The following is a 22,409-nucleotide window of genomic DNA, read 5'->3' on the forward strand; positions in this document are numbered from 1 at the left end:
ATGAGGAGTCGCAGCTGAGTCAAAAGACTCCACACTAAGCTTTCAAGCTCAATTTTATTTTTAATAGCTTTTTTAAAAATTACTATTTAATTATAAACTAAATTCCTCTTTTTTTTTTCCTTTCTGGAAAAAAAGTTACTTTTTTCTAAAAGTAGAAAGTTTTCCATCCTCCTTAAAAGCCCAGAACGTCCCACAGAATAGAACTGATGCTATTTGAATAACTACAATAAACTTCAATATCAGGAATTTCCCTGTCAACTCAGAAACAACGTTCCTGAAGTGTTGTTCTGCAGAAGCTTGTCACCACCAAAGGACAACTGCAGACAGTTAGCTAAAATGTTAACTTCTGGGTTTGCAACAAATGAAATTGCATTTTCCCTATCAGCCTTCTAGAATATCACACTCACTAATAGAAATGCACTTCTTTCAAACATGAATTGCTTCAGTTTACTCACTCTGTACCACAATCTTAGTATTGACTCAACCTGTAGCTGGGGCCAAAAGACTCCACTACTTTTTATTCACATTTTACTGTTCTGCAATAGGTTTAGAGGCTAGTTGAAAGAAAAAGCAGCAAGGCTAGATCAGATATGTAATGTGCTTGTCATATCTACAACCCAACCTTTCAACCAAACTTACTAGTATAAGCATCATACATTAGCTATGCTGAAAAATCAGAATCCTTACTGATACCTGAAATTAAAGCTTTTATATCTTAAAATAACATTTGGCACACTCTCTGCCTCTTTCCTAAAACTAAACATTGGATCTTTGCAATATAAACAAATAAACTGTGCATAAATCTGTTCGTGAAACTCTATAATACGTTTGCATCAATAAAACAGCACATCGGCTTATTTTATAATATTAAAAGCTAAGTAGAATAATGGACGTAGATCATAGCTGAGCTGTAATTACTGTAAGTTTAAAAAAAGAAAAGAATAATTGAGGAAGCAGTGAGATGGCCAAGGTCATTTTAAGCCCATTAAACGTAATAAGAGCGTAGAGCCAGGCCTAGTACATTCATAAAGCTCATATCTCTTAATTGCCGTTTTGGTTTAAGGAAAACTTCCCTGACTCTTCATGCAAAGTGATAGATTAGACAATTAAATTCTACTTTTCATACTGCTATAATACAAACTTTCCTGACAAGCCAGTCAACTTAGTATCCTGTCTCTGAGTGAACCAACTGCATGTTAAATCTTGATGTTCACTGAGGTCCAAAGTTTTGTCCTCCTCAAGAGATTTCATGTCGAAGAAAAATCCTGCTAAGTCCCTCCAGTTGCTCAGAGTTCTATAGAGAAAAGCTGTTTTGATGGCCAGTAAAACAAAGAAAATCCAGCCTACAGTGAACTCTGATATACACCAGTGAAACTGTTTTAAGATCTCATCACACACACAAGAGTTTTAGTAAATAAAAACTTAACTGCGGTGTAACACCATAACAATATTGGAACACTTGTATTTTAGTTTTTGACAGAATGAAACCATCCTACTAAAGAAGAACAAGACTTCATAAAAAGGAATCAATCCCCAGACTGTTGAAAAAACCCCACTTTTTTAAATGGTAAATGTGCACAATAACTGTAGTCTCCATGACTGCAATAGAAGTTGGATTCCGTGAAGAAAAAGGACAATAATGTGACATTAGGGATTGACATTGCTGCTTGCAACTCACTCATCCACTCCCAAATGAACAGCTAGTAAAAAAGTGAGCGGGTTGATATTCTACAGGGATACACTAAGTTCTTATTACAAAATCCAGAGCATTCATCTTGTTCAAGTGGACATTATATAGTCCTTAGAAGACAAATATTGCAGATGAATTATGTCTAAACCATTGTCTCAAAGTGGTTAAATATGCCAATATCTAGTCTAAGTTAAAATTAAATAATAAATAAATAAAAATTGTGCTGCAAAATAAAGTTTTCTCTTTTGCTGCCTGAATGAGCTCACTGCTTGGGCTGAGGAGTGCTGCTAGGCACAAGGCAGCCAGTATGTGCAAGGCAGCGGCAGAGAGAGAGGCTGAAGAGGAGCAGTATTTTTCAGTAGCAATGAGCCATAAGATAAGCTTGACCGCAGCAAAACTGCACCCTCCTGTTTTTCCCTCCTCCTCCTCCATCTATCTCCACCTTCATGCTTGGTTTGGCATATGCCCTAGTGACTAGTAAAGCTGATTAAATTAGCTAACCTAGAAGAAAACTGGTCTCTATTTTACAGGTTTTTTTCCCCTCTGACAGATTAGTGAGTGGAATCACCTAACCATAGGGTCAGACGAGTGAAGATGCTGACTGACTCAACAGGAGGGGACAGTGTTAGGTAATATGGGAGCATGAGAAGATAGATGGAACATCTCTCCTTTCCATGGCAGCAACTGCTTAGTCTGGCCCTACTTGTCTCATCAAACTGTTCCCTCCAGTACCCAAAACGCCCAGGATACAAGGGGACAAGGCAGATTTTTTATTAAAGACAGCACATTACACCAAGAGGAGAGTTTGCTTGAATGAACACGATTTGAAGCGTAAAGCATACTTCGTCAAAGATTCTGTCTTCCTGGAAGCATCAGCAGTACATCTACAAGTCTGTCTAGAGACACAGACACGCATTTCCAATTCTAACTCTGTGCAAGTAGATTAAGCATAACTCTTCTGTTTCTTCATGTCTGTCTTTTGTTTACATGTGTGACTACTGAGTACTATGGCAAGGTATCTGCATGCAGCTTTCACCTGGCCTGAATTTAGGACGGATGACAGTCTTCCCAGAAGCTAGATAAGATGGGGGAAACAGAGGTTCAAAATAGACCAGAAGTAACGATAAAAGGCCTAAAACACAGTTTTCCTATAAAATGATTGATGAAAATACCTTATGCCTTACATTAGAGAAAAGAGGAATACACATGAGCATGATAAAGTACATAGAACAATGAATGATTAGGAGCTGTGCTGTCCAGACCTTCTGTCAGAGCAAAGATGCTGGTCCTAGACAGGTCACAGACCACAGCTAGTTCACCATTGCATGACTGGAAAATACATGTGATCAGCACATCTATTCTTACCAAATGGCCAGAGGTACATGCACACATCTCATCATGTGACTGGATGGATATTCACTTGCTGGTTACACACCTGGCCAAAAGTGAACGTGTGCACAGTGTCACATGGCATGCACGTACCTATCCACTCATCGAAACGAGAGGGACTAAAGAGTCTCAAAAACAAGGAATGGTCTGTTGACCCCAAACAGTTCATGCAAACCAGTTCCTCCTCACCTGCGAAGCACTCTAGTGAAAAAGGCACCAAGACCCATGAACGGGAGGTTGGTTACCATGATGTAGAGGCAGGTGGATTCTTGCTTCAGTCTCAAACCCAGAACAAACAGCCTCTCAGTAACAAAAAGAACAGTACATCTATAAGTTATGACTTTAAAAAGTCCTCCAAAAACAAGGCAAAGTACGGGCACTTAGTTCATTCTTTTTTGCAAGAAAGGAGGAAAGGGGGCATGAAGAACTGGATCTTGATAGAGATTTGCAGGTTTAACCAGCATCCCTCTGAGAGCATCTGTCTTTGAGAAGAGCCATTGAGAAGTGGCATTTGTAGTCCAGGCTCCCTTATCCTTAACACCAGAACCACTGAAGACTTCAGTTAATCCACATAAACATACGAGACAGATTTCTTATACACAGGAAAAGCATGAAGATGTCAACAGTTTACTGTATACTACTGCTATAAGCTAACCCTTTCCTCTACTAGTCCTTCCACTAAAAAACATTGCTGAAGAGCTATAGATGCTTTTGCCTATATACTTTATACCAGCCAGTTATCCATCATCAAATAATTGCATTACAATAGGACCTGCAGCTAGAGGATTTATAACCTTTATTCAATGGACAATAAAGCCATGCCACACAACAGAAAATCATAATCCTATGGAACTGGCCCTTCTGCAATGTTTAGGACAAAAGCAACAGAGTATATAGACAGAGTTTTTAAACAAAATTTTTGGATCCATAGAAGATCAAAATGTATATTATATCAATAAGCATCACAGATTAAGCCCTCAATCTTGTACTGGCCTCTGAACATATCAAAACATTCATTGGTCTGCTGAGAGCTCTCTGTGTGATGAAGCAGATTTGTAGCTGAATGATGACAACTACAGGAGAAGGAAGAGCTAATTTGAACAAACTGATAACAGCAAGAACGATCACAGAAAGCCTATTATCAACCCTCTTTCAGACAGAAAGGATAGAGTGGCTCAGAGTCAATGTTCATCAGTTCACAAAATGTTCTCAATACTTCCATATTTCATGTTTCATGGAAAGGGTGAACAATCCATTCGTGGCAAATAACCTCTCAACTGTGCTGGCTGGAGAGACAGGACTTAGTGATCAACTAAGGATAGGTTTTTTACCTGATGTTGTGAAAAAAAAAGTTTTCACAAGGTGAACACCCTCATTTGGCTTTTTTCATGTACTCTAGCAGTCAAAATTATCAGGTGAAGATGTAAATGTTAATCTCCATAAATTTATATTCCATTCTAACTTGTCAGTTTTATTTTTTTGTAAGACAGTTTTTCTGCAAACGGAGCAGTGCTGAGAATGCTCTGGAAGTGAACCAAGATGTCTGGCTCATAACAAAGGGACAGGCTTTATACTCGAAAGAGCCATACCAAATTTCATTATGTTACACGCATTAAGCAGGTAAACTTCTACTCAAGGAAAGATCTTGATTTTTCAACTCCTAGATTTTATTCTGAAATTATTTTTGAGGGAAGTACTGGAAGATGAGCATATAATGTGTTTGTCTCTGAATCATAATTGGAATGTTAACAAGATCTCAAAGAACAAACCCAGCCAGTCATCTTCAGCCTTAACAACTGAACCTTCAACTTAGGCACAGGTATGACCTTCTAAATTGAATTGTGATAGCTGTTAATTAGTTATTTGGAATTCACTTTGCCTTTCATCTTAAAGATGAAAATTTGCTCGATCATTTCAATAAGGAAGATTTTTTAAAACAGAATGAAAATAGAAATCAAAACAAAAATGCATTTAAATCTAATCTGCTCACAGAAAAGCCTTAAAACCAGTGTAATTTTGGTTTTGCGATTCCATATATGTATAGTAACATCCACCATGAGCATCTACATGTAAAACTAACTTTAGAGCATATGGTTTTTATATATGCTTTACACTAGAATTAGAACACATTCACCTCCTAAACTTGTGAATGATCAATGCATTCAGTACTACCAGCATGGGAGACGGAAGAGAAGCAAGCTGTTTCAGTTCAATACTTGCTACTAACAAATTAATCGACATACACATCTATACAACAGCACATGCTAGGAGGATGCAAGAGGACAGTAACTTCACAGCCTTAACACTTTCAGTTCCAAGAGCTGGACACTGCAAAAAAAGCCTTATAAAAGCAGAAGTCCCATAGGTATATGCATTATTAAGCACTTTGAACTTATTTACTTTCTTTAATTTTCTATGTTTTCCCAATTCCTTTAAGAGAAGTACACATTTTACTGAATTTTTTATAAATAGAAATGAATGTGTCTCTGTTAGGTGTTAAATCCTGTGAAGATCAAAATCTTGATTTTAATTAAGTTGTCATACTATTTCCTTCTTACATCACTGTATTGCTAAGGTAAATTTTACAAAGTCTCTGTATCTACTCTTTGAACTCTGGATTTCTTCTCATCTTTATTTCTGGAAGGAAACAGAATCATAGAATCATTTAGGTTAGAAAAGACCCTTAAGATCATCCAACCATTAACCTAACACTGCAAAGTCCACCACTAAACCCTGTCCCTAAGTGCCACATCTGCACGTCTTTTAAATACCTCCAGGGATGGTGACTCAACCACTTCCCTGGGCAGCCTGTTCCAATGTTTGACAACCCTTTCGGTGAAGAAATTTTTCCTAATATCCAATCTAAACCTCCCCTGGTGCAACTTGAGGCCATTTCCTCTTGTCCTATCACTAGTTACTTGGGAGAAGAGACAGACCCCCACCTCACTACAACCTCCTTTCAGGTAGTTGTAGAGAGCGATAAGGTCTCCCCTCAGCCTCCTTTTCTCCAGGCTGAACAACCCCAGTTCCCTCAGCCGCTCCTCAGAAGACTTGTTCCCTAGACCCTTCACCAGCTTGGTTGCCCTTCTTTGGACACACTCCAGCACCTCCATGTCTTTCTTGTAGCGAGGGGTCCAAAACTGAACACAGCATTCCAGGTGCGGCCTCACCAGTACCAAGTACAGGGGGACAATCCCTTCCCTGCTCCTGCTGGCCACACTGTTTCTGATACAGGCCAGGATGATGTTGGCCTTCTTGGCCACCTGGGCACACTGCTGGCTCATATTCAGCCGGCTGTTGACCAACACCCCCAGGTCCTTTTCTGCCAGGCAGCTTTCCAGCCACTCTTCCCCAAGCCTGTAGAGCTGCATGGGGTTGTTGTGACTGAAGCGCAGGACCCGGCACTTGGCCTTGTTGAACTTCATACAATTGGCCTTGGCCCATTGATCCAACCTGTCCAGATCCCTCTGTAGAGCCTTCCTACCCTCGAGCAGATCAACACTCCCGCTCAACCTGGTGTCACCTGCAAACTTACTGAGGGTGCACTCGATCCCCTCATCCAGATCATTGATAAAGATATTAAACAGAACTGAAGTTAATGTATTTGCAATTGAAAAAATAAATAAATGGAAGGAGGCAATATTTATTCCTTTGAGTTAAAAAGTACAGACATGTCAAGTTATATCAAAGATTAGCCCAGAAGAAAGAAATCAAGCACTTTTATGAGCAGAGACTTCTCGATCAGTTTCAAGGCTTCTATTTTACTTTTATTTGGACAGTCACTCAAAAGACAGGTGAAGAGAATACATATACTTTTTTTTGAGAGAGTTATGGCTTATGTCATCAGGCAGCAGAACACATGAACAGAAAAACAGGAACAAAAGGTGATCCCTCTCTTATGCCACACTTTCTCTAACATACACAAAGAAAAGCACAAATACAGAACCTGAAAAATAACTTCATTGTGAACACTATCTATAAATGTGAAGTCCAGTCAAACAGTAGCAGCATGAAGATCTTTTTGCTCAAATTGATAGCAAGCTATTTCATTTTATTGCTAATGATTTGCTTCCAATTAAAAAAAAATGACACTGAAAGCAAAACTCTTTGGAATTGCCTTTTAAGGGACACAAAACCGTTTTCTTAAAGTAAACACTCTATTGTTGAGGCTTCCACATACTTTCCAAGACTCAACAGATTTTGTTTTTCTCCGTATTTGTTAGGGAACTAGGATATAATGGCTTTGTTTCAATATTGATTTTTGAAAGTGGTTTTTTTTTTTTTTTAAAGTTACTTCAATCACAGGAAAGTCTTTCAAAAAAGAGTACTCTCCTTCCCATCACATTCCACTTTATAGCTGATGTCTACTGTCTCCTCACTATCCTTTTTCTCTTGTTCATTTTCATACAAAGGTTTTGATCCACTTTTTCAGGCTATGCAGCACATACTGACTCATCCTTTTGATGTTACTGTATATAGCACTGTTCATTGCTTTTTATTTATTTATTTTTAAAGACAGCTTTCTAAATTGCAAGACTAAACTAAAATACAAAAGGCCAGACAATCCTATTGTCAACAGGAAGTGGACAAACTTCACCTTTGTTTTTCTACCTGCCTTCAAGCCACATACATGCTTTCTTCAGCATAGGGAAAAAAAGAGAACTACCTTCTAAACAAAGGAACAAAATAAAAATTCTTATGGCTGCTAACCCTGCTCCTTCTTGCAGAAATGCCTTCTTGCAACTCATCTCTGCCAGTCTAGTACGAAGCAGTTCCAGCTGACAATGACTAAGCAACCAGCAAGCTGTGAACTTCAGATTTTGCTCAATTTTTATTGCATCTTTCCAAGCCAGTAGTTCCCAAATATTTTACACTAGCTCATCTTCCCGTGTCGTCCCAGAACGTCTCACTGTTCCCAACAGACACAAACTGCCAATCTCCAAGCAGCCCAGTAGCCAAGTATAAGAGCCCCTACCACTGTCATTTCTCCCCAAACTTCTTATATCTCCAGCTTACACAAACCTGCATTTAGCTTCTAGCCAGTGCAATCCCTTCCAATCCAACAACTCAGGCTGTGCTTTCCAACTAGGCATCACTCTCAACTTTTTGCATTCCAGAAGTCACAGCAGCCCTTCACAGTTTCTATGTGCCCAGAGGTTATAACAAGAGCTACCTCTTCTGCTCCCCATGCTGCCTTATATCCCTCCTTTTGCCCTCTGTTCTCATGCTTCAGCTCCCCCAGGAAGAGGAGAGTGGGGCTCTACCCAGAGCTCTGAGTCAGTGACTCATAAATCAGCTCTATGGTGCTCACAACAAGAGGATTTTGATTTTTTTTACTAGGGTTCCGAGCTGCTAACATAATACAAAATAAAGAAAAAAAGTCATTATTAAGAACAACTTCAACAAAACCAATCAGCCATGCCATGTTGGTTTAAGTTCATAGCTGAGGCTGATTAAAGAGCTTTTATTTATTTCTTGTTGCATGCCAACAGATTTGTGCTAAATCCCCTCTTCCCTGCACCAACCATACATTCAAAAGAATAAATAGTCAAGGCTGACAAACTAATAAAAAAGAAACAATCTCATTTCTCAAGAAAGGTGAAAACCAAAATTATTACCAGGCACAGAAGCAGTAAGAGACATGCTACAGAAAAAGCACTGCTGGTTTTTTGTTTGGTTTTGGGTTTTTTTGTGGTGTTTTTTTTTTTTTAAAGTATACAACAAGGTTTGCTAATATATAATCAGTTGATTACTGTGTATCGAGCTGTTTGGCTAACATGAGCCATTTTCATGTATACCAAGAATAAGTGTTAAGCAAAGTGATTAATGACAGAAATTTACTTGTTTGACTGGTTCAACATACAAGCAAGCTTGAGTGCTGTCTATATTCTGAAAGGCAAGTTTGATAAAATAACTGCTAAAAAGTTGTGCCTTACAATGCTCAGCTACTGGGAAAATGTGTGTGTTTTTTTTTTAAAGAAATACTTCGCATTAGATCACTTTTAAATGTTTGTCATAAGAGTCAAGGCTTGAAAATCCTACTTGCAGTTTGGCAAGTTAAGTAGGGAAATCTGGAGTCTTGAAAGAGGGATAACCTTCTCGACATGAGCCCACAGTACTGTCCTTTTTGACACAATGTGCAGCTGTTACACCTCTATAAAGCAAAATTAAACTGTATTAGTCAGTTCAACGGCTGACAAAGAGTGGTGAAATCCTGACAAGTAACACATCATTTTAATTTTCCCTAATCTTTCTAAACCCTACACCATAAGCAACTAAAGAGGCAAGCACGAAGGGAAAAGCCCCCATAACCACAGCTACTTGAAGCAGAGTATAGCAAGGGAGTTCCCCCAAAACCTTGAAGAACAGCCCAGCTGTCTTCTTCAAGTGGTGTCTTCTCCCAGTATTGTCTTGCTACAATATTGTGAATTATGACCACGGGTATCTAGTCTTGAGAAATGGAGTATTTGCAAAACACTTTGATATGAGATAATAAAAGCTTTTTTTTTTTAAAGTATATTTGGTTAAGTTAGTTGTAAACATAAAATTCCAATTGGTAAATCTGGTCATTTCTAACACAAAGAATTTTGTGGTAAAAATTAAGCCACAAACTGGGTTAACCTGGTGCGATTCACGAGATGCATGTGGTAGTAGGTGAGCAGGGGAAACAATATCCCCCAAGCCTCTTATCTTTTCAGACTAATTTAAAATTCTCATAAAAAATAGCTATATATTTGTCATAAGTTACTTATCACAGTGATTTTCTATTCTAAAAAGGAGCATTCTTGGCACAAATAGCTCACAATGGCCCACTTAAAAACCTAGCAAACAACCTGAATACTTGAAGAGGAAAATGACTCAGTCTGTATACAGTATAAAGATTATGAAGGGGGGAAGGGAAGCATGAAGAACATTTTAGCTAACCTGGGAAGCAGAAAAGATACTCAGATGCTCCCTGTAATGTTTGTAGAAAGAAACAAAAACACTGCTGTGTAGATTATCTTCCAGGGAAAACAAACTGACAAGGTTTATGACAGAAGATTGCACTGCAAATTCAATTAACCTATGGCTGTTGACAAAATATCATGAGTAATCACATACAGAAAAGAGGGAAGGGCTGACACACTTAAAAGTTTCAAGTGTAGAAATAAGCAAGTCAAATCCTTTAAATTTCTTAAACATTTAGAAACAGCCTACTGCCTTTTATTAGATGTGATCTCAACTCAGAGTCAAGATCATTTTCTGGCCAACACAGGGCAAGCTAACTTCCACTGGTCCACAGCCACTGAAACATATCAAGAATCAATGAATGCACAAGATACAACTGCCCTCAGTACAGCAGAACTAATAAAATGTCATGCTTGCACAGAGTCTTTAATGATACCATTATCTCCTCACTTATAATTTAAAGGGAGTACAGGCAAAGAGAAGCCACAACTCATGCTGTGCAGGAAGTTAATGAAATGCATTAACTCAAGATTACTAAAGCAATAATGAAGTGGCAAATATTGGGCAAATCAGGTTTCACAAAAAGATAACTTGTGAGAAAGTTAAGTCAGAGGTTCCCTCTACATCAAAGCAATTTGATTTGGTTGACACCTAGAATATTGTACTAAAATGCACAGAAGTCCCAGCAGATGATTTCCACAAGGGACATGTTTTCCCCCAAGTACTTAAAATGGCACTTTTTAGATTCTGATTTGGTTAAAATACATATAATATCTAAGCCAAGAAGCTCAGCTGAAGGCAAAGTATGGAGTGAAAATGGAGTCTCATCCCAAGAGACAACATCCACAGTCAAAGCAAAGACAGTATGTGTTCTCCACACTATGCCGTTACAGGAAGAACACCACCTCCTTGCACATTTCGTGATATCTCAGAGAGGTAGCTACTTATTGCACATGAAAAGCCTATGTCCCATGTAGTTTCAACCTTGTCTCTCTAACCTCAACACTGCCTATTTCCTAATTTCAGTAGCTCAGTAGGCAGGTTATCATGCATTCTTTTCTGTGGCCCCTGTCTCTGAATTTTATAGAATGGAAATGTAGCTCAGGACTGCAGGTTCCATGGGGTAGCAAAGAATCTGAAAGATAAATACTGAAATATTTCAGTGTTGTAATGTCCAGATCATATTACAGATCTATCAAATATGGGACAAAACATGGAAATATATATTATGTTCCTTATTTGTAAGCCCCAGTACAGTAATCCTTCTATACTAGCAAGATGACTTCCATTCTGGCAAATCGAAACATCTCATTCTGTGAAAAAAACGGGTATTATTTAAAACAACCAAGATAACTAAAGGTAAATGACCTAAAACCTAAGTCAGGCACCTCGAAGCAACAAGGCATTTTGATTTAGCATCACTGCCTACCAGATTCTTAGTCAGAAAACAAGACCAGTGGAGTAAAGAAAAGCTTAAAGGAGGCACAAAAATCCCTACCACCATCTAGGATGAGAGACAGAGGAACAGTTACAATATTACTCTGCTGCTTTGGAAAGCAAGGCATTGTTCCTACTGCTTATAGATTGTTAGCAAAAAAGGGGTGAAATCTTTATTTCATTCTGTTCCAGTTCTTGCTGATTCTTGTGGGACAATCTGGATCTTCCCTTTCAGCATCTAAGATGGAAAAGGTGCAGATTTACTTATTTATTTATATTGTCTAGATATGCAATAAAAACAGGGTAGACATGTAATTGAGCATAAATATGAAAAAAGGTCATGATTTAAGGAGGCAAAAAAGGTTTTACAGCTTTGTTTTTTCAATTGGATATGCTTATCCTGGTGCATTAATCTTTTCAAAACAGACAGAGGCTAATGAATTTAATTTGAAATTAAAAAGGAAATCTTTGTCTTGCTATAAAAACATGCTACATGTAAATAAAAGTAAAAAGGGAAGACTACACATTCCTTCCATCTGCTGGGGAAAGGCATATCTGAACTCCTGTAAGCCTGTTATGGGCTATATTGTGTTGCTCAATAATTCCCACAGTAGCTGACTCATCCCTGAATTCTCAGTCATCCTCTGAGTTCTGTCAGGCAGATATTTGATGCGCGTTTTTCATTTCCACATATGAAACATACTGTTTCATTTTGCATTTCTGTTCCTTTTTCTTTTCCCAAGATGGATCCCCCCTGCCCCACTCCTCCACTCTATCCTGCAAATTTAAGCAAAATAATTCAACCAGATACTGTGTTGTTTGAGGGAAAATGATTTTTTTTGTTGTTTTTCAGACCAACAAAACAAAACTTTACTCTAAGCAAGCAGGTCTCTTAACATATAGGTAAAAAAAAATTTCAAATAAATTGTACCATGTTTCTAGTATACACTAAGTTAGAAACAAATCCACAAATGAGCTAGCCAACCTTAATTCTAACAACCCTCCCTAAGTACAGCATATTTACTCTACTGCAATGAGAAACTGCAATGTAACTTTCTAAACTATGACGTTACAATATAAATTCAAAACTATGGGAAATTAGTTGATACCAGACTTGAAATATTCCACAAGAGTATAATCCCCTCCTATATGCCCATCTGTGTGCTGAATTAGACTAGTTCAGCTAAAACAACCCCCTAAAGATGAATACAGTAATGAAAAACTGTATCAAAATCTCTATACATGACAGAGAAGACTTAAAGTTGTATATGCTCATATGAAATCTACCACCTCCCAACCTCTAATTATATCCAGTGTAATATTGCCATTATTGCATGGAATTTTCCAAATTTTTTTCTTAAGGCCTTCTTAAAATGGGAAAAATGATAAAAGCAATTACTATTTCTAAATAAGCTGTACAGTACACCATCAAACTATGAATCGTTTCACAGCAACACAAATGTATTTCACTTAACCTAGGCCTCAACCTAGAAACCAGAACATTACTATTCAGTATGAGAAGAGCTAGCCACACGTAACATGCCTATAAAATGTCTGGGATAGGAGTAGTTTAGCACCTTGATCCCTTTGTAGCTAAGGGAAGCCCTACCTTTTGTTTTGCCCCATCTAGACAAGAGAAGTCAGATCTGCCTATTCATCTTTCGGCCTTCCTGCTACAGCCAGGATGCTGCTATAGAGGAACATACTCAGGATGTTGAGCATGTGAGCTTCTACAGTGGTAGTGTGGCTTTAGTCCTTAAGTATATGCACATGTGCTTGTTTTTACCCACTGCTCAAACAGTATTTAAATTCTGATGTATCTCAAAGAAATTTAACAGGATAAAGGACAGTCCTATAACCAGCCTCTGTTAGATTTTAAAGGACAGGTCCAAACAAGTGTCATAGGGAACAGGGGTGTCACGGGGTCTATTACAGAAGAAGGGGAAAAAAAAAAAGGGGGGGTGGGGGGGAGACAACCTAAGTACAGAATGACTACAAGACCATTTATAATACCAGAAAACCAGTCACGCTCCTTCAATTCCGAGGTGCGTTCCATATATTAGGTCCTTTCCCTTAATCACCAGCTCTGTTATTTTTTTCTCTCCTCATTAAAAAACTATAGTCCTGTCTCTGGCATATTTGACAGAAGTTTTCTTTGGTCAATCAACTTCAATCCAGTTACTAGTTTAGTCAATATCACCTTAACTAGCATGTTCTTGGACAACCTGGATTAAAAGAACAAGTAGGGAAGAAAAAAAAATGTGCCTGAAAGTCTAATTATTTATCTATATCAAGTACCATCTATGGCACTGGAAAAACACTAGCTACCCTACTTTTCTTTCCTTCATTTTTTTTTCAAAACTGAGATATTCTGAACACTAGAATGGATTTTTGAACAAACAGATCATTGTAAACAGGTCAAATAAAAAGGCTCAGATTAAACATTGAATAGTTCCGAAGGAGGAAAATGGCAAGAAGTATCTTAGATGTCACCAAAGGTATGAGTTCTACTCATAAATAAAGTCTGTTGTAAAAAACAGAAGAATAATGTGGTACATTTTAAAAGTACAGATACTTTTCCAAGACACTTGATGCTCTTAACATTTCATTACAAGTAGTATGGTTTGATATTTACCTAGACTTTTGTACTGAACGCTGCATTCTATGGACGGCATAAAAAGAGCCAGTATTTTTGTAGCTCAGTTTTTTTCAGAATGTGCTTGTTATACGTAATTCTCTAAGCATCACTTAATCTTAACCCATGTGAACATACCTTGAGATATTACTGAGCAGTCTGTACAAACTGGCAGCTAAATACAAGTCTTAAGTCAAGAAAGACTTGCCACTAAATTCCATTATTCTAGAGCTGCTTATTTACTTGTCTAAACCAGCTTAAATAATGAAATTTGGCGTTTGTTTCTTGTAACTTCACAAGCAACCTCTTGCTGTCCCAGAAAACTACAAGTTGAACTGAAATTACACCTCTTGTGGTCTAGATTGATAGAGCCAAGAATTAAGCTTACATACATTACTGCTTGCTCAACTTACTGCCTCTGGCTACCAAAGGCTGAAGGACCAGTGGTTCAGGGTGTTTACATTTGCATAGAAGATCAACTCTAGGAAACATCCCAGATGTTTACTGTTGGGTCAGTGCTTACTAACATGGAGGTAGAAAGACATGGGTAAAGCCAAGAGTCTTTGTACTGAAAATAAACATGGCAACTTAGTGAGACAGATATGGAGAGTTCTCAAGTTTATAAAACAGAGAATTTGTGCAAGCAAATGGTTACAGCTAGATCTTTCCTTTTATAGGCAAAAAAGGAGAATTTGGAGGGATGGAACAACTCCCACCCAATAACAAACAAATAGAAAGGCAAGTCAAAGACTGGTTCAGAGAAAAAACTTCTTTAAAACAACATCTCCAAGCCTGGAAAAGGTTAAACTCTAGGTTTACCTTATACCAGGTAGTACAAAACAGATGCTTCATTATCTCAGCCACGGTCTTTCAAGGCTCAATGCTAGTATTCTCTTCAAGGTTGTCCAGTGTATCTATAAATAGGAGGGTGAATATGGAAGGAGAGCTATGCTTTTTCTGTATTCTATCTCTAGCTGGAAAGTGTCAACTTGAATGACAGTGCAATTTATCATTTATGAAAATGCTTCACTGTATAAAATGACATTTTTATCTACAGTTTTATGTTTGTAATAGTTACATGGAAACCATCTGTAATAATTTTGATTAGACCTGCCATTTTCTACATTCAAGAGGACATTAAACAACTACTCAGTTGTTCAAGACAAGTTTAGAAGTAATTAAGAAATATCCTTTATAAAAAGGAGAGGGTGACATGTCCACAAATCAAAATTAATAATTCCCCAGAAAGGAGTATAAAACTGTTAACTATTATCACTAACACTTAACTCACCAAAATTCAAAATACTGTACTAAGACTTGTTGATGAACTAAGGGAAGATCACACAACCACATACTGTAATAAAGGCAGAGAGAAACAGAACTATACATCCCATATTGCAGAGCTGCTATCAGTTCTAATCACACTCATAAGCCTCAAATATTCTGTTTATGGGCAAGAGAACAAGTTTCTTGAGATCCAGTATTTAACAAGGAGCTACTGCAATATTTATTGTTTCTGAAGCTTTCAAAGACAGAAGCCGCAAAGAATCAAAAAAAGCTAAGTTGTGTTCTATGCAAAGCATGTATCGAGGAAGAGATTTCAAATAATCCAATACTCCGCAAATACAAAACCACTCATCATTAAAACAACTAACTATGCCAACCATCAAAAATAGCCATATGGAGCAAAGTACCATACTTTCAGACCATACCACTGAGGCTAAAAAGCCAAATACACAAAAGCCAAAGGCTAACCCAGCTAGAAGGCAAGGAAGGAGCATTTCATGAACGTGTATTTGAAATACGAGTAGATACTTCTACTGTAGTAATAATGATGCTACAAAGCAAAGTTATTTTACCAAAATATTAGATGATTTTTGTTTGTTTCCTAGTACTAGACAGAAAAAAAAGTATTACCTATAAAGCAGGTACTTTTTGCAAAAAAGGGAGATCAGCACTTGAAGGATGACACAGGGATTTTTAAAATGTAAAAAAAATTAAACACGGAAAAGTGCTAGTCGTATAGAAAGAAATGGAACATAGACTGGTAACGCTGCTTATATTATCTCAATTTTTCCTTGTGACCTTTTAAACAAACTACAGAACTAAGAATGGAGTTTTCCATCTACTGATGCATAACAGAAAATGGAATGCTACCAAAAGCAGTGCGGAGTATTTTCTCATAATCTCTGCATTAGAAAAAAGAGAGGAGGTTAAGCAATACACATATTAAAACAAAAATCAAGTATTTCAAGTCTTACGTTGTCTTAAAGTGAAGGAAAACTTACAAAGCAAGAAAACACATACCTGATATACCCTGAGACTCCATCTGTAGATCACAGTACCACAGTCTATTCACTGGATCACACCCTTCTCGGATAGACAGCAAGACATATCGACCATCATCTGATACCTGTAAAAAGTTACAGAAAAATCAAACACAATTCATCCTCTGGAAAAAAAAAATCCAACTTGAAAAGTTAAGTTCCTAAACCCCTAGCAAAAAATAAATTGATGCTACAGTTAGTTGAGTGAACGGATGTGTATGGAATATGAGAACTCACCAAGAATCCACACTCATCGCTTACATCAACAAGTAACGTAAGTATAGTCAAAATTGAACAGCATAATGTGTTTATTTCCACCATGAATTAAAAAAAGAAAGTTTATGATTATTAAAAGTATTCCAGCTAGAAAGGTGTCTAAGTGAGTCAGGGTGGATATCTGCTCCCCTGTGGACCTCCCTGGGCTGCAGGGGGACAGCCTGCCTCACCATGGTCTTCCCCACGGGCTGCAGGGGAATCTCTGCTCCAGTGCCTGGAGCATCTCTTCCCCTCCTTCTGCACTGACCTGGGGGTCTGCAGGGCTGGTGCTCTCCCATATTCTCACTCCTCTCTCGCAGCTGTTGTGCAGTGGTTTTTGCCCTTTCTTAAATATGTTATCACAGAGGTGCTACCACCATCGCTGATGGGCTCAGCCTTGGCCAGCAGCAGGTCCGTCTTGGAGCCGGCTGGCATTGGCTCTGTCTGACTCGTGGCAGCCCTGGCCTCTTCTCACAGAAGCCACCCCTGCAGCCCCCTCCACTATGAAAACCTTGCCACATAAAACCAATACGACAACCAATGTACAGCACTAACCTGACATTTCAGTAACTAAGAATGGGCTCAATATCTCAGTCAATGCCTTCAATGTGGAGAAGTTTAATTGAATCCACTGTGTTGAATATAAAGCACTCTTTGGTCCTGTGATCAACTCAATTGCCGGGCTTCTACAGAACTACAGTACTCAAAAATAACCCTCCTACATCAATTAAAACAGCTTTATGTAGTTCAGCAGAAACTTCTCAACAAACTACGAGGCAGCCGCATCTGGTGATGTAGGTGTCCAGTTTCTCTCTCTCGTCACTGACTATAATATCAGCATTCAAATGTTAAATTGTGCAAGAGTATTTGCTAACTTAGCCATCTTTGTAAAGACACAATGGAGAGACCAGTGGCTTTTGTCCAAAAAAATCCTTAAAGAGTTTCTTGTGAAGATGACATCAAAACTTCTGAAATTCCAAACTCCTTCACCAAGGTATCAATTCCATGCAAAAGGGAATTTAGCTCCCCTCCTCCAAATCCTATGGAAATAAATGGAGCCCAACAGTGACATGAGAAGGACCAGTGACATGTATCTCATTGAAAAATCTGTAATTTGGGATATACACATTAATTCAGGTATTTTAAGAGATGCAGAGATGTACCAGGACTGCACTTGCTTATCAAAGGAAAATCTGTGCTGCTGAAACTGCTAATACTTAAGTGAGAGAGGCATTTATCTCAGTCAAGTCTTTATTTTGACCCCTGCGTAAGCACTCCTTTTTTTACTGTGTAACCTGTCAGCTAAACTGAACCCATAGAAAAGAGTTTGTCACTAACTTCTCAGAACAGGCCCTCAGTACATCTTACAGGTCTACATAAACTGACTGCAGCCTCCTCTACACAAGGAGGTCTCCTCACCATGCCTCCTCTCTCTAGCAACTCCAACATGGTCAGTGTTTGAGACTGTGAATATCCTAGATATGGCAAAATCTAGGTTCATGAAACAACTCTAGATTCACACTCTTGGTGAATTAAGCCCCATTAAAACCATTTTGCTGATGCATGCACACCTCTACACACGCCATCACAGCACTATGTACAGAGCAGTAGAGTTTAATCAGAACAATACCTGTTGTTTGAATGGGAAAACCAAAATTTAGTTGCTCACAATGGCAGGACAATGAAAACCATCAAGTTGGCACTTGGCATGTGGCAAACATGCTTGCTCTGCATAGCTGCTCTGTCAATCTATTTTTTAAAAGCAAAAGCTGAATACTCACCTACTTCATACTGTTATTTACAGTACGACATACAACAGAAAAAACTCCCCAAGTGGTAGAGGCTAGCTTTGGATTTCTGGCTGCCTTAAGGTATCTGCCAGCAGTCCATCTCAGAGGTGGAAAAAGGCTGGCAGCTTAGTCCATCTGAATGACAGTCACTTAATTCACAGCAGATTTTCCCTCAAGTTTTCAAGTGATGGAATTAATAAGGTGTGTTTCCTGCCACAAAGCAGTATGAAATTTCTTAGAAACCATCCAAGCTGGTAAATTTAAATGTACTTTTGCTTATTGTGGCAAACTAAGTAATGCTTACAGAGTTTTCATTTTTGCCATTTTCATTAGGTTTACATACACAAAAATGTAATGCTGCTGTTAAATGAATGTTATAAACTACCACCACATTATACATTTTCCAATGAAGCTTCTTGGTTTGCTTTTGCATATGCATGTACACGCACAAAGTTTCCAAAATGGTGTCTCCTGGTAAAGTCATCAATGAATCCTTCTTTCTATTTAGGCTTCGCAAACATACTCTGTTTCCTGGCAAAGCTTTTGAAAGTGCAAGTCCATCAAGGAAAGGCAGGAAGTAACAGGAAGTCATCAACTTAAAGTTTCCCTCTCCTGACTGAGCTGTTTCAAGCATCTTCCAAAATTACCAGATTTAGATGTTTTCTTAACAGCCTATACAGAATGCTGTTTCCTGTCCACATTCTTATATGACAATATCTAATGGGAATTTAAAGTGCTAGTCACAAAATGTGAGTCTGAGTTCTGGAAACTTTCAATTCGGCCCTAAACACATCTACAAAATAATTCTTATTCATATATTGTAATTACTTCTTAGATTTACCTGAGTTAATATTCATAACATTAGTTGTGCAAAATATCCATAGAATTAGTTAAGCAAAACAAATTTCAGACGAATTAGATCCTAACTATACTGCTATTCAAACAGATCCACAGTTTTGAAGACACAAGAAGGGAACTTAGTAGAATACAGAGCCAAATCTCAGTACGTGAAAGCTAACAAAAAAACCCCAACAACCAAAGACCCCTGAAAACAAAACACCCCCCCAAAACCAAAAAAAAACACAAAATGAGTGTTTCCAAGTTGTACTTTTTACAGGCATTTTGTCAACAACTAATTATACCACTAAAAAAAGTCCATACAGCTGAAAACGCACATGGCAAAATAGAAAAGAACACCTAAGATTCCTACTGGACCAAAAAACCCCATTATAGGAAACAGCTAAGATAGCTTTAACAGGGCAGCCTGCAAAATTGAGATATTTTGCCTCCTCCTTCCAAGATGGGAGTACATCCAGAAATCGAAACCAAGATTAGGTGATCTTTTTTGAAAGAGGCATCTTCGGTGGTTTTAGACAAATATTAACTGCAGGTGTCAGTTTTAATTAAACTACTGACTGCAATATGCTGCTTAAGTAACTGTTCATACTCACAAAAGCACCAAGTTTTCTTCTCTTCTTCACCAACCCATAAAACATGTTAAATAATTGCAAGTGGCATACATAAGTATAAATTTCAGTTAAATTCAACAGTACGACACACAATTCTTTCAGTCATAGTCAGAACCCACATAAATTTGTTCTTTGATGCTGCCAGTTAACAGTTAACAAAAGAGTGCTCACTTTACTAAGGAAGAAAACTTATTTGCAAATTTCTGATGTTGTTGTTACAAGCGCAATTCAGAACCTCTGATGACAGCAAATCTGAGTACATCTAATGAGTTTTTCCTTCCACATTCCCAGCTGGACTAGTGAAGAGTTGATAGCAGTTTATGTTTAATTTGAACCAGAAATTCCCAAAGCATATTGCTGGTGGGATGCCAATTAGGTCTGTCTCTACCACTAAAGCTATTCTTACATCAGTGAGTTCTATAACCCAAAGGAATTTGATAGAAACAGGACAAGACACTGTTGACTGCAGCATGCTAAAATGTTTAGTATTATACCACAGATTTAGACATCCACATTGCAAGTTACAGTTTGATGAGCAAACATTGGCAGCAGTACTAGCTTATGCGGTTCTCACCTCTAGCTCTTCCTGCTGCTATGGTTGCTTGTATCCATGCAAGTTCATTCCCCTAGTCATGTCAGTACAAGCATTTACCATTTGTGAAGTAAACCAGACTGGAGAGCTGATCCAGCTGAAAAAATAGCATGTTAAACAAAAAAACAACAACAAAAAAAATTGAAAAAAAAAGAAAAGAAAAAAAAGAATGATAATCCAGAAAAAAAACAAAACAAAGAAGAATCCAGGAGGGGGAAAAAAAGAAAAACACACAATAAAAAAAGAAAAATAATAACAGAAGTAGTCCCTCTGCCAGATTAGTATCTCAGTTCACTGTGCAGTTGCACAAATAGCTAACACACTGCACCAAGCAGCTGGAAACATGAATAACTGGCAGATTGCTTAAGGCAGCTCAGATGGCAGTACTGATGAATGTATAATCACTGCCTGAATGCCGCTGACTCTCCTATACCGTAAACAGACAAGAGCTTGGGTTTCAGAATGGCAAAAGGAAATAGGATTTCCCAGCTATCATTTGGGTTATTCTTACACTGCTACATCATCTTTATGAGCTGAACTGCAATCCTCACTCTTGGCCCACAAACTTACAAACTGATTTTTCGTACCAGTATTTCACTCAAATCTTAGAATGCATTCATGGTTCAGCATAAGGGAGACAGCTGTACTGTCAGAACTGACAGCTTGGATCAGAAGTAAATTCTCCTGGTTTCCCACATCAAAGCTGAAACGGAAACACATCTCAAGAATTTCTGAGAGAGAGCTGGAAAGCTAGTCAGTGCACATTTCTCTCATTAAAATAATTTCTATAATTTCAAACAACACACCGGTAAAAGGTAAGGAGTTTATAAAGCAACTGAACATCTTAAAGTGACATTTAGGTCCTGTCAAAATAGGACAGAAGAAATTCTGTAGCCTTTCAACTGGAGCTTTTAAAAACCTTCAGCATTAATGATGATTTTATTGGTATAACACAGCACTAATTCCTAACTCAGCACTAGTAAAGGAAGGATTATTTTAAAGAGCTGATGTTGGTATATAGTGGGTAGTTTCACTGCTGTCATTCAGTCACTTGGCAATTTTGAATTTATTAGATCTGTTATTTCTGAAATACTTGCTGTGAACATCTTTACACTGTACAAACATACAGAAGTATCATTACGATAGCTGTGCTCCCAAGTGCTATTCTATTTAGTCTTTCAAGAATCAAACTCTTCGAAGTAAAATCTTTATAGTGAAGTTGTGCTTTATAGTGGAGTATTTTTTGGTTTTTACTAGCAATTTTGTTTCAGTGTTACCTGTTCTCTCCATTTTGATGAAAAGTAACCACTGGTTAGAAAAATATTAAGAGATGGGGTGGTTTACCTGTAACTTCAATAAATCAATGGATATCAAAAGACAAAAAAAATACTTAAATCCTAACTAGTAAAAGGAGCTTTCCAACTACTTCAAGTTTTTCTTTCATTACCAAATATAGTTAATTCACCATACAAGCCATATAAGGAACCCCAAAGGGTTAGATGTTCTGCATTTATAATAGCAGTAACCATTTATGAGTACCCACAGCAAAAGTGAAGTTAAATATTTTGTCTACTAGCAGCACATTTCAGACCAAAAAAACATACATAATTAAATAAAAAAAGAAAAAGAATGAACAGGAGAAGGCTGTCAGGTTTTCAGACTTCCTGGATTTATGTATTACTCTTCAACTAAAACATCAATAGGAGAGACATTAAAGTGCTTTGTTTCCAAGTAAAGTGCATGACAGCAACCTCAGTGAATATTAATGCTAGTTCTTTGAATACTACCTGGGTAGTCACCACAGCAAGATTCAGGATAAAGAAGAGGTTTCTATTTTTAGTTCACAAATAGGGGCCCTTTGAGTGCATAGTATTATA

The 22,409-nt window shown here is 37.8% G+C and overlaps 1 protein-coding gene across 1 annotated transcript in view; it reads right to left on the reverse strand.

Moving 5' to 3' along the window:
- The window catches only part of PREP (prolyl endopeptidase), a 99,198-nt gene that overhangs the window by 53,305 nt on the left and 23,484 nt on the right, over positions 1–22,409 (reverse strand). The window contains exon 7 of the mRNA XM_075046696.1: positions 16,407–16,512. Coding sequence (XP_074902797.1) covers positions 16,407–16,512 — 106 coding nt within the window. The remainder of the gene's footprint in view (positions 1–16,406; positions 16,513–22,409) is intronic.

Source organism: Buteo buteo, chromosome 15 (genome assembly GCF_964188355.1).
Source record: "Buteo buteo chromosome 15, bButBut1.hap1.1, whole genome shotgun sequence".
Taxonomy (NCBI): Eukaryota; Metazoa; Chordata; class Aves; order Accipitriformes; family Accipitridae; genus Buteo; species Buteo buteo.